The sequence below is a fragment of the Solenopsis invicta genome, chromosome 2 (assembly GCF_016802725.1).
Source record: "Solenopsis invicta isolate M01_SB chromosome 2, UNIL_Sinv_3.0, whole genome shotgun sequence".
In the NCBI taxonomy this organism is placed as follows: domain Eukaryota; kingdom Metazoa; phylum Arthropoda; class Insecta; order Hymenoptera; family Formicidae; genus Solenopsis; species Solenopsis invicta.
The window spans coordinates 15,385,025-15,399,654 of record NC_052665.1 but is presented as its reverse complement, the minus strand read 5'-3'; the positions used below and the strand labels follow the sequence as shown (position 1 = coordinate 15,399,654).

Below are 14,630 nucleotides of genomic sequence, written 5' to 3'. Positions count from 1 at the left end.
TGTATGTAATCGATCAATTAGACAACAAAGGGCAGAAATATGTAAGTCAGTAAGACGCTATAGAAAACAATTCTTTTACGTACGAGTATAGGCAATTTCGCTTCCTGTCTCGTCACCGTTGATGAATTAAATTTTACTTGTTGCAATCGTAGCGTAATTTAATTATATTATTATACTATTTATAGAAATTTATATATTCTTATTTGAAAATCAATCTCCCAGAATTGTAAGCACACTCGAGCAATACAACAATTTAATATTTTGATTTATATTCACAATTATACGCATAACAAATACAAACGTAGCCACGTAATTAATAGACCTGCATAACTGAAATTGAATGCATAATGAGTGTCGTGACGAAAAACGATTTTCTTCGCGAAAGTATGAATCTGCACGAAATGCAGATTGTTTCAAGTCGTCGTTCACTTGAAGCGTGCGAAACTTTAACGTTCGACGGAATAATGAATATGATGGAACAAAATTCGATCTCGCGATAACCGTCTCGGGAGTGATCGATAAGAGCCCAGTTTATGATTGCTCTTACCTTCGTAGAGGCAATTCGTTATTGCACTCGCCAAAGAATTTGCATGTTATCCTCGCGCTCGATTGTGAGCGTCCCGATTAGACAAGTACGTGCCCGTATATGTAAATTCTATTTGTTATGTTCACTCCCGCAGAATGTGCCCGCAGAATGCATTACATCCTCCGTGTGGCCAATAATTCGCGTTCGCATACGTTCCTAACTGCCATGTGCGCTTACCATGCGCACACTTGCTCGTTGCACATTCCTTAAAACGGCGGCGCATTACTCACATCGCGACGGTGATCCGCGACGTGCGAAAATGAATTAAATGATTAAAGCCTCGTAAAAGGACGATGCACTCTTCCGGTATTACGTGGCCTGAAAACGTTGTACGACGTTACAGCCGCGCCGAGGTGTAAAGTCCACCTCGTACGAGTCCTCGAACAGCTGTCACCGTTCGTTCCTCGAAAGAAAATGTGTCCTGCTGCCGCGATTTCGTATTCCCCATACAGCACGGTATAGAAGAAGCATCGCAAAATATCGTTACCTCAGCAACACTGCGGCAACGATAAAACGTCCGCTTGAGAAATATTGATTCACAATCTTGCAGCAACATCGTATTAACGTTGCTGCAATAGTGCTGAAACATCGTAACGATATTTTGCAATGTTTTTGCTAGTCTGTGTGCTTGCTGCATTGGGTATTGTACAATATAATGCACGACGTGAATAGTACCGTGAGTACATTCGTGGTATACATTTTTATTGTATCTCGCGTCGATCGACAAGCCGGATCGTCAATACCATCGGAATCTGTCACGTCTCGCGTTCGTGCGCTTGTAACACGTACCTCACTCGTCATGCAACGTGACCGAATAAAAATTTGCGGAAATAACGCTCACGCGAAATTCGGAACAAACGAACTTTGCGACCATTATTCCGCCCCATAGATCGAGAAGGGAAATACCGCCGGCGGAAAGCCGACGCGACGTGCCGCGAGTCGTATCGATCCGCACGTGCGCGCGATTCGAGAGCGAGCGAGCGAGCAACGCAGCATTCGACCCCGATCGTTCGTAGTCAGATCATACGTGTTGATTAACACTGTAAATTATATTGGATAATGCACCGTAATTACCGTGCCAATTAAACTGCCGGCGCTAAGAGTAGCGCAAACATTACGTATTCGATTCATTACGTTAATCTGTTCGATTTTCTTGACATAACAACGCGCGAGAATCAGTTATTTTTGGAAGGATTAACAAATATTTGTAGTGAAGGAAATATTGTATACAATGTACGGTCAGTCATTCAATGAGTGTTAATTCGAAGCTGTTGGTTTCTTAAGGATGTATTGGACTTACGGTCGCTGCAAAGTAAATAAAGTTTGGAAATGTGTCAATATTAATACTTCAAATAAACTATTACACATGAAAGTTGTGTAAATAAGATTGTATCTTTATTTAATAACATATTTTTATAGTTTATTCACTCTGTCATTAAAAATTAAATTATTCTTTACAACGTTAAGAAAAATCTCGAGTTTTTTGCGTGAGTACTTCAAATATTCAAGGTAATTTATACAAAGTTATTTTTTGTAATTGTTCAATTATTTTGTAAATAAATAAATTTCGTTTATTTTACACAACTAATTTTTGCATCGGAAATTTTATATAAATCATCTTGAATAGTTAAAGTACTTAAATAAAAGAAAATTTAGATTTTTTTCATTATTTCTTAGCTCATTATTAATTATATTTTCATTAGAGCATATATTTACTTTTTATCGAAATAACTTGTTATTCAGATAGAAAATTGCTGTTAAATTTTTTTACTACTTTCAAATGATATATAAAACCTGTAATTTTTTCATAATTTTCTTAACGTTTTAAAAAATGTCCTATATATCCTTAAATAATTTCTTCGACCCAAAAGATTTTCTTGACGATCTTTCTTTCGGATCAGTTTCAGCCGGAAAACTTCTTCCGTTTGTCTTTTGTATTGTTAGCTAAGGACTGAAAGTAGTTACTTTGTGGTCTTACGGAACTTCAGGACTTGAGTAATCAGAGTATCATTGATCATCGTTGTTGATTTATGCGATCCATTCTAAGTGATTGTTTTATCTAGGCAATGAAATAGAATTTACATCTTACTACACCGAGAAAAAAAAATTGTTAACTTGATTAAACATTTAAACTTTAATTTAAGCATTTATATATTTAACTTAAATACATAAATAAACTTGAACTAAAGAAATTTAATCAAGTTGAACGTTTTAGTCAGATTAACAATTTTTTTTTTTTTCAGTGTAGAAAACCGTACATCGTGTTAAAATTTGTGGAGAAGTGCTTTCGCTTCATTTTTCATTTAGAAAAATTGAAAGCAGGAGTCGTGATAAATTACGAGATCGCATAATGGATAAGAAAATAATTCGATGCATTCGTGTTGCAAAGTCATTCGCGTTGTCTGAATCGGATTTACGATGCTACGCTAACTTCTATCGATTCGCTTTATCGCCTATTGTTTTGCGACTGTATCAGCATCCCGGGGAAGATGCTGCGCGATTGTGGCTGCGCCACTACACTACAGTTGTGATTTATTTAATTGACTTCATTCCAAGGATAATCCTTATTCCGCTTTCGAGCAACACAAATCCATGAACAAATATCACAAATTAAGAGAAATAATTCCTAACATTAAACATTTGTGTACGTTGATTATTACATATTCATACGTTTCTGCTAAATATTGATGAACATTTTCGTTTGATTGTTCCCTCCAAACTGTCTGGTTTACTCTCGCCATCGCAAATTGTAATTCCCATCGTAGTAAGTACATCGCGCACGTGTTTCTAGCGTTTTCTCATAATTATGCATAAAAGAATCGTTTTTCTCCTTGCTAACGAATCTCGGTAAAATAATGCAGACCATTAACGCTTTTATAGCGGACTCTACGCGCGGTCGCCGTTGCAGCATCAAAGCTGAAAGCGACAGCAAAGGCAATCGCGGCCGACGTTGTCGTTCAATAAATTAATAGAAGATCTATCATTTCCCGAGTGTATCACGGCCATAATACATTATTGGCATTATCGACGCTTTTATACAAGAATTTGGGAATGTACACGAAATGAATGATTTTGTTGAAGTATCTAAACATTTAATAAGATACAATTGACAACTGTGAAGAAAAAAATTATAGATTGTTTTATACTGCATTCGAAAGTAGTAAAAAAAAATTGACGACACTTTTCTATTTAAATAAAAAATTATTTCAATAAAAAGTAGACATCCAATACAAATAAAATTAATAATGAAATAATAAAATAAAAAAATAATTAGAAAATTATAATTTTTTTATTTAAATACTTTAAATATTCAAGATAATTTATGTAAAGTTTCATTGCGATGCAAAAATCAGTTTTGTAAAATAAACAACATTTATTTATTTATTTAAAAAATAACTATTATAAATAGACAATCGTAATAAAAATTTTGTGTAAATCATCTTGAATACTTAAAGTACTTACACAAAAAATTGAGATTTTTGTTTAATGTAAAAAAAACAATTTTTACACAACAAATAAACCATAAAAATGTTATTACATAAAAATATAATCTTTTTCGTACAACTTTCATATGTATATAGTTTATTTGAAATATTAATCAAACACATTTCCACATTTCCAAACACATTTCAATATTAAACACATTTTATTTACTTTACAGTGGCTCTATGTCCGATACATCCTTAGGTACATAAAATATTTAAACTGAGGTTTAAATAGTTACGTAATATTTAAATTAAATATATAAATACGTAAACTGAAAAAATTTAAACAAGTTAAAAAATTTTATCGAGTTAATAACTTTTTTTCACAGTGTGCAGATCTGAAAACAATTTTATTGACTTATCAAAATAGTTATGCAGGACGCTCAAACGTGTGAGCGGATAATTCTGTTAAAAAAATGTTAACATTCTTCCAGTTTAAGCATTTTATACAATCCCGATGATGAAACAAAACTATTTTCAATTCTGTAGCCAACTAAACTTTTAGACATTTCAGCAAAACAATTCTTTCCGCGAGCGTACAGGATGATTGAAAAGAATAGTCGAAAACTTTAGAAGCATGCAATGTATAATTTACGAACATATAATCTATGAAAATAAACAGAAATGCGTTTGAAACAGATTGACAAACAAATACGTTTCGGTAGCATGAAATGCATAATTTACAAACATATAATTTATGAAAATAAACAAATATGCGTTTGAAAAGACTAACAAACAAATACGTATATTTGATCAGTCAGACTTTGACATGTAGCCATCGACTGTTATTTCTTGTAAACAAAAATAAATTTTTAAGATTTATATTGTGATCATTCTATCTTTAAAATCTGGCATTTTTAAACAATAAAATTATTCAGTCATCGTAAAAAAACTGAATATTTGTGTAAAAATCAACTTTTTGGATTTGCCTTTGTTTATTTGATAAATGCACAAAAATCTAATACTGTTGTTAGTGATATTATTGAAGTATATTAAAAATTTACATAAAATATTATTTAATAAAATTTTGTATATTGTAATTTCTCGATTGTTACAGCTACGAAATGTACGAATATAAAAATATCGCTATTAATTTAATTAATTAATAAAACATAAAAAAATATGTATAAAGCCAGGCATAAAGCAATACAATTACATCGTCCTCGTACGAATTTCAACTTTAATGAATACTGCGTTTGAATAAATTGAATAAATTTACTCCATATTTCGCTAACAATTATAACGTTCTCGTATGAATTTCAACTTTAATGAATACTGCGTTTAAATAAACTCCATATTTCGCTAAAGGTTATTTAAAAAAAAAACAAATCAAAATTTCTGACTACTAAGTGACCATTGAATTACAATCTCCATTTTAAATAATAATTAAAAATAATGTAACACATACTAAAATGTTATTTTAAAATGTTTTGAAAACAAGGAACAAAACTGGTACCGCGTTACAAATGACTGATTTCCATATTTCCGTGTCCGATCACTCGACACCGGGTTATAAAAATATTCGATAAATTCTATTGTGATAATATTTGAACAGTTCATTGCGCGTGCCTTACAAAAAATTATGAGGAATGTGTAATGTCGGTTTTACGATACAATGTATCATTGCTTCGGCGATCGATAATGCGTAATTACATTATTTTATAACGTGTCGCTGTTCATTGGCCATCTCGTTAGTCTCTATTCATTACCTTCGTGTCATCAGCACGAATACGCGTATATGACGCACTTACGGTACGAAAGCTCATTGAATAGAATGATCACGTTAACGAAAATATGAATGAGCGGACAAGACAAGCGGAAAATGCATCGAGCTTTTTTTTTTGTAAGAATCAAATGGCATTAATAACCATAATGACAAGTTCCCTGTATTTTTCTCGAGCAAAATTCCTCGTATTTACTCGTGAAAGATCGTTCGTAGTTACGCATACTTCACCGTCGAATTATTCGACGTACTTTTATTATTTCGATTCACATTGCACGATTTCCATAACGTAAAGAAACGCGCGAGATGTAAATTAGATTTAATCTCAAAAAGATACGTTCGCGGAGAGAGAAGATTTCTCTGTAATTTGCGAACAATCTGTTTCCCAAGCTCGTTAGCAATGTTAAATATTATTTTCTCGCTGTGCCAATTTATACACTGAAATCACCGAATGGCAAGATAGAAATTCTTATTCTAACACATTGCTCTGACCTCGGTACCTTTCCCACGTGTGTGATGTTGACAAAAACGTACGTTTATTTGTGAACGTATCTCAGTCGGGAAAAACGTAACTTGTCGGATTTTTCGCGAGTGATATTCAATTTTATCGTGCGCGACAGTTTATGAACCTGATTAGTCAACTGTCAGCTTTACAACAGCAAACGTGTAGAAATGTAACGGCGCGGCGCGGCGCGGCGAGGTAAAATTTAAAAAAGTGTTACACGATAAATCTTACATGTATGTTCAAGAGATAATGTTGACACGACGGAATATAAAATATAGTGCGAATGCACGACACGTGGAACGCAACAGTTCGTAAAGTGTCAAATAACGATGTAATGTAAACGATGTTGCAAATTTTTTAGGATGAATTTTTTTTTACCGAGCGCGAAATTGTTCTATTTGAATTTTTTTAAACAATTTATGAAAAATTGAAAAAAAAATGTATCGGAATAAACGGAAATTGCATTTAAAAAATCTCGTGATTGCTGTAAATATTACCATACAGGAAAATACTCAAAATCGTAATAAAATTCACCATATGTGCGATTTGATTGATTGCCTTCGGAATAAAAAATATTGCAGACAAAAGACACACACATAGTCTCGATAAAAATCACAATTCAATATTTATTCTTTATTTCTTGATACGAACTGCAAAGAATCTAAATTTTAAACGCTTTCGTAAATTTTTATCTAATGATTGACGACATTTATTTAATAAATCATCTTTTATAACAGAAGTATTTTTAACACAAAATTCATGTACATTTTTATATTGAGAAAAAGTGAAGACTTACGAGTTGTGAAGACTTACGGTAAACTTTCAATACTCGTTGCACAGCAGGAAATAGAGTCGTTAATCAGATGATAGAAAGAAAATGGGATTAACAAGAAATTATAAGAGGCAGCAGATTTACTCGAACAAGAAAATATTGAACTGGAGGAAAGTCTCGAGATATTATATAATATATATCATTGTGTTGACACGCAAAAGTGTATAAAACTACAGCAATCTCTCTCTGTGTGAATAGTTTGATTAATCGTTCAGATGAAAGGATGAAGAATGGTGCTAACCATCACTTGTATACGTTACATTGTACATTTGGGATGTAACTGCACAATGTCATCAGATCGTTATGCAGGGATTCACAAGTGCGCAGCAGAAACAAAATCATTCATTCCTTATTAAACTCGTGACATAAATACATAAGCCGATATTTATAATCTATTTTTATATTTAAGATCGTCTTAAATATCATCTTAAGATACCATCAACTAATCAGAAAGCCGTATCAGCATCTTAAGACATTATTTAAGATGCTCTTGAAATAAAAATCAACTATGAATATCGCCTATAATGGAAGAATATCGGGGCGCTAATAGTCTTTAAAATTTTTTATTATCAATAATTAAAGATGAAGTTATTCTATTTTAAATTTGATGTATTGTTGCCTCTAATTTGAAGACTGTTTTATAATAAATTAAAGACCTTTAATTAACTATATGCATTTAATATGCATTTTTATTTATCACCCAGACAACAGAAAATATAAAATATTTCTTAAAATATAATTTATAAAAAAATATTAAAATATTTTAAATACAATGCACACATAAATATTTTGTATATATTTTCATGTTCGATAAACATTTATATACAATATATATAAAAAATATTTTTTTAACATTGAACTTTTAAAATACATTTTACAGTAGTAATTTTTGTATTATTTCAAAATTTTTATAAAAAATTTTTTTATAAATCTCTACATATTTTTTGAAAATAAATGTTTGGAATAGTTATAAATATTTATAGCAAATATTTCATGCTATCTAAGTATATTTATTTAATATATCCGTTAGCGAGTAATTTCAATTTTATAAAATATACGTCAACATACTGTTGTATTTCACACTTTATTACACAAAAAATTAATTGTAAAAAAATTAACAAGCTACAGAAAATAATAAATTTATTTAAAACTTTTCTAATCAAATTTTGTAATTTGTCTAACTTTTAGTTCCTGATTTAAAACGTTTTTTTTTAATTTAATAATAAATGTATACATATTAGAACATTTATACAGTTGATTTATTAACTGCAATGCAATGGTGCACTGCAGTTAATATGCGTCTTGCAAGCGTTACAAGGACGACATTGTGGTACTCAAAATCTGTGAAATTCACCTCATCAAAGGATCTACCTAAAGCAATGTAATTATTGCTAAAGGGCAGAGAAGTCTCTAAAGGGACGCTTCTCTCACTGATTTTAATGGTCTGTAACGGCGAATAGTACAAAAACAAACGGCACTGTTGATTTTAGTACCCTAATGCACACTAATTAAGGTCAATAATCATTAGACGATTTCTTCCCACATACGGAAAATTTCCGGAAGAGATAAATGCAAAGATAATTGGAATCGCTAGTTGAAAGCATTACTCTCATTACTATCTAATTTATGTGATTTCTTCCTTAATATTTTTCCGTAATATTAAGGCGCATATCGCTTTTATAAACACTTTTATTCTTTCGATGAAAAATAAGATAAAAATGTTGTATACATTGCAAATCTCTTTGCAATTAAAAAATCTAGAATTTTTAAGATCTTTATTTGTCTGAATAAATTCATTATTTTTTTTTTTTCAATTTCTTCGTAATTTAAAAAGATCGTGCACTATGAATCATTCCGTTTTTAATAGAGCAAATAATCCTTGCATGAAATAACTAACGTCACTACGCCTAATGTGAAACGGATGAGCTCCAACGAGAGCAGGAAATTGCCGCGTGTGGAGTTCATTCGTGCCCACCCAGAGTGGTTATATTAATCCAATTTCGCAGTTTGAGCTCACTTCAAACTTGCACCGCACTTCCGTGTTACGATAATGAGATTGGCGAAAACGAATAGTTCGAGCGAAGACGCGCCATTGCGTGCGATGCCTATTTTATTACTTATCGAGCCGTTTCTTCTGACGCGGCGTTATCGTAAACAAGCATATCACGAAGTGTCTCTCAAAATAACAAACAGGATTACGGATTGCGAAGGGAATCAAATCTCCTAACTCAGTTAAAGAAAAATTCCCGAGATTAATATATATGTATATACTTCGAGATAATTTCTACAGTAAAGTTTTGCTCATTGAGAACATTGTAACGAGAAAATAATTTTCCCGGCGCAGATTTACCTCGGAATACAAAATTACTTCATAAACTTGTTCGCGGCCATCTGATGTTCTTCCCGGTTCAGTCCAAAACACTCAGTGTTTCGGAAATATTCTTTGCGAGCAATCGCTCCATGATAATTCGCAAACTTGCTCTCGCAAGCTTTAGGCAAACACCCACATTCGTCGTGCGGGGTGTGTATCCACCTACGCCGATCGATGGCTGTCAGTCGGTCGTGATCAACGCGCTCTCATTTTCGTAGGCGTATAATTTCGCCGCAGCATCGTACGCATCGACCCGCCCCGTACGTGGGCGTTATTCCTCTTTCGCGGAATTTGAATTGCAGGTAAATCGAAGTTTATGCCACCATAGAACGCCGAGGGTAAAAACTCTGCCGGATCGTCGATGAGAGAGCTTTTGGTTTCTCATAGTAAAAAATAAACAGAGAGAGAGAGAAAGAGAGAGAAAATATACAAAAGAAGAAGAAAAAAAAACGGAAAAGGGGAGAAAAAGAGAGGAAAAGGGAAAAATATGGCACGGTTAACGTATAAACTTGCAGCGTACTGCGGCATATGTGCTATATATCAAGAACGCGGACGGTCCGCATCTCGAGCGTCCGGATATGCTCTGAGTGATATTTTACCGGGCAATATGCCTGTTCCGCCATGCGATCGACCGCGATGAATTTTTCAGGAGACCCTTTCGAAGTTCCCGGTGCTATCCAGGAGCCAAAAGCCTCATCTTCGCGGCGACGGGAAAATTACGTTTCTAACGCATGACGCGATACGCGCTCGAGTTGCCGCGATTACAATTTCGAGTGCGTTTAAACACTTCAAACAATCTCTCGACTTAAACACAAGCAATATCTGGTTTCTGTACACGGAAGATTATCGTGATGACACACCAGGAAAAAAAATGTGTGCCTTCAGCAAAAGCTGTTTAATTGAGACATTTTTTTTTAACAGCGACCTAATACTCAACGAAAAATTTAATTGCTTTTACGAAATGTAAAGATACAAATAAAAAAATTCATTTGTTTGTACTTTAATTAAAATATTTCTGTTTTATTTATATAATTTTTATTTACATTGAGCAGAAACAACTACATTTTTTGTTATATAAAACAAAATATTTAATTGCTATTAAAAAATCCTCAACAAACTTTCGTTACAGGCACTAAATTGTCTTTCCTTAATTGTTTATGTCGTGTACAATACAAGAATAATTGACTTTATTGAAAGTTGAAAAACAAACGAAGTTTTGCGATAATATTAAAAAAGAAGGTAAATTAAATGTTCCATCATTATTTTATTGTACACGCAAATTAGCAAAAAGTTTCTGGTATTTTCAATCGCTTATAAATTAAAAGCTACATTGTTAAACATTTCCTGAAATTTAATGTATTTTTAAAGTACACATTAAATTTAACATACATTAAATGTATCTATAACCAAAAAATATGTGCATGAAATTTAATGCACTTTTGACAACATTAAAATTACAATAAATGTCTTTAATGTTTAAAATTTGCGTCCGTTATATTACATTAAATTCGATTGCAAATTTTTAACAATGTATCATTTAACAAAGGAAAAATCACATTAATTTTATCAGAAAGTAAAAAATTTCACTAATTTTAGCAATTTATTTTAAACTTATTACGCATTATCAATTTCAAGCATTTTCTCAAAACTTCCTCTCGTTATTTGAACAAGAGAAATTTGATACGACTGCCTCGTTGAGTCATTTAATTAATTTTAATTACTTAATTTAAATTTCTCAAAGTCTAATTTTATCTCCTCAAGATTGCAGTAAGGGAAACTTTCAAAAATGCATGAGTGACTTTGAAAGGATTAAGGAATTATTTCGGTACGCGATCACGTGCATTATACGTCACGTGTGCCGATGTCGCAATCGTACGAATTACGAGCGTGACGGATAACTTGCGAGTACAAACGGTAAGTGATACCCGCGGTTTAATTAAAAACGTGCTGCATTGCCGTGTGCACACAACGGCGAGAACGTTCACGAAATTGTATCGTGTTTGATGTAAAAATAAAAAAAAATTGCCTTTGCTGGTCCTCGTTACAACGTACACGCGACAATAGAGCAAAAAATATTAATAATTCACGGCGCTTATTTTTCTTATTCTTAAGTAGTTGCTTACAATTATGAATCAACCGACAAAGAGAGAGAGAGAAAGAGAGAGAGAGAGTTCTTTCGATTTAATTTTACTTGATATAATTTTTTATTATATTAATATAAATAATACGAATGATTGATAATACAATTTACAAAAATATATATATATATCTGTATTCGTTTTAGCTATTTTTAGTTTTATAATAAACAATACACGTATTACGCAAAAATATTGTAGTAATGTTTGTTTGCAAATAATATTTCCTCTTTCATTGACTCAATTATCTTTCTTTTATGAATCAAGTCGCATAATCCAATTAGGTTGCACCGTGTATGTAATCTGACTAATTAGCAGACATTTATTTCAATTTATATCGTTTTATATCGTCACGTAAAATCCACGCATTTATAACGTGAAGGCATTTCTAGTTATTTCAAACAAAAAAATATGGAAGAAATCGGAGGAATTGCATCGTAAACGAAACCAAACAAACGAAACTAATTTCAAGAATGCACGATTCTCGATACCAAGAAGAATTTAATTCGAATGCAATAAAAACGGCCACATTTGTATGGATTTCTTATTTTATTTTGGCAGCTTTAAATTCACTTACAAATTCTTTACATCTTTTATTTGAGATAACCGACGTGATAAAAATTGACGTCGAAACTTTGACGTCAGGTACTGTCTGTTCGAAAGACAATCATTTTCGTCCATGCGATTAATTTCATTTTAATGCACGTATTTGATATATCACGGCCTTCAGATAATAATTCGTTTCTCTGAATAATTGCATTGCGATTTTTCCAGACCAAAGATTTGTTTCAATTTTACGCATGTTTGACTCAAACTTTTAAGGCAAATATTCGATATAAAGTTATGACATTTAGATATCAACTTGTTTCTGAATATTTGCATTGCAATTTTTCCGTATCACAAATTTGTTTCAATTTCACGCTTGTCTAGCTCAAACTCATTTATACGGTTGTAAGATATCCTTCTTCTGCAGCTTTTGCGCTCGAATAATATTCAATTGTGTTCTACAGTCACAAGTACAAACGCAAAACAGACTGCAAAGTTAGAATTCTCATTCTCTTCGGTGAATCAATTAACGATCAGACAATTTCTCACCATCCATCGAATAGGACACGAGTAGAAGCGAGAAAATTAAATGTACGTTGCTATTTGCAAAATTGCTAATGAATCTCATTAACCCTTTTTCTTATCCTGTTTTCATCCTAGTTCATTCCTTTATCTCTATTCAGTGAAACTCAATTGACATGCAGTAATTTTTTAATTTACTTATTTATTATAAAATAAATAAATATATTAATTCATTTAACTCATTTTAATAGTATCTCACTATATGATATTCATAAAAATGAGTAAATTATTTTGAAAAGCTCTCAAAGTTTGATTAAATTTCGCGTTATATAAAAGATCTGCATCGTAGCCACGAAAAACGTGGAAAATGAGATCGGAAATGTTTCGGTAGAGAAATTTAAAAGAGATCAAATATCAATTTTTAATAAATTTTAATTATCCAATGAATAACGTTTTTATTCGTTTGTCTTTTTATCAATGGTATTCTTATTATAACCCTATCAGGAAACAATATTTTTTAAATGTTTTTTTAAATATTTAAAAAACGTTATAATAAAGAATAAATATTAAAAAAAAAAACATTTAAAAAACATTGTCTGCTGATAGAAAAACAATACTTTCATTTGGATCTTTAAAATATTAAATTGTCCTAATTAAAGATTATTATTTTAGACAGTGTCGGTGAGTATCAGTGTTTTGACGCTGACTTTCATATCGATCGACCGATGGTACGCTATATGCTTCCCATTGAGATTCAAGTCGACGACAGCCCGAGCGAAAACCGCCATCATCATGATCTGGATGATATCACTGCTTTTTGGTAAGCATACGTAATGACTCATAGATATGTTTAATTAATGACAGATTGTTTCAATTATTATTGTAATAAATTTAACTAATAAAAGGTTGATATCTAATCGGAGCGTGTATCAATTACCATAATTTAATTAATCGATAATATAATTTTGCTCTGCTTGTTCGAGAATTGATGGGAACTGAACGATGCTGCATCATTTATTTGTTCGTGTAAAGTTTAATTCGTGGAAAATCCTTCATTTTTAATTTGAAACTTGTTATGGCTTGTTATGTTCTCGCGCGGGAAAATCGACCTCTAAAACTCAACGAACAGAAGTTACAGAATACATTGTTTACTTATAGAATGTGTTTACTTTGCACCAATTCTGAAACACTATTTCATACAATCCTAACGCAATACACCTTAAATATTAAAAAAAACACACATTAAATATTAACACTCTGTGTCATGAATTTTTGTATCAAACTGATTCTTTTTGTACCCGGATTTTTTTTAACTGATTCGTTGGTTATGAATCAGAATTAAAAAATAAAAACATTCATCAATCTAACATAGTTGCGTTACTAATATTTCAAAAATTTTTAACTAAAAAATTTTGCTTCGAATACGATTCAGTGACTTAGAAAATCCCAAAACATAATTATTAGTAACATTAAAATTATTTATTTAGATTTACAGAAGAAAATATTGATCCTAACATATTTTTTAAAGATTATTAATTTATAATAAAAAAAACAACCTAGCAACAAAATCTGATAAAATTCTAAAAAATTCTTTAAAATGTTCTAAATGCCTAAATTGCAATTTCGATACTGATAATAATTTAATAAAAAATAAATTTATTCATACAGTGTTGATATGCAGTTCGCTTGTATGAATTTAAAATCAATTTAAATAATGTAAGTGAAGCTAATAAGAACGAGAAAAAGAAATATTTTTTTTAAGTACCAATTTTGATTATTTGTTAATTTGCAGTAATTATTCAAATAAAAATTTATGGTTATCTCTCTCTACATTTTTTACACATGTTCATGTACTAGGAATTTTACAAAAACAGAAAAAAACTGACCTTAAGAAATTCATAAAAATAATTAAAATCTGAGCGAAA

The 14,630-nt window shown here is 31.5% G+C and overlaps 1 protein-coding gene across 5 annotated transcripts in view; it reads left to right on the top strand.

Annotated features, from left to right (window-relative positions):
* Nucleotides 1-14,630, top strand: part of LOC105197452 (orexin receptor type 1) — a 48,351-nt gene that overhangs the window by 15,737 nt on the left and 17,984 nt on the right. For all 5 annotated transcript variants that reach the window (XR_003268263.2, XR_003268266.2, XR_003268265.2 and 2 more), the window contains exon 3: nt 13,378-13,525. Coding sequence is in view for 1 of the 5 variants with exons in the window: in XM_011163810.3 (XP_011162112.1) it covers nt 13,378-13,525 (148 nt within the window). In the remaining 4 variants the exon portion in view is untranslated. The remainder of the gene's footprint in view (nt 1-13,377; nt 13,526-14,630) is intronic.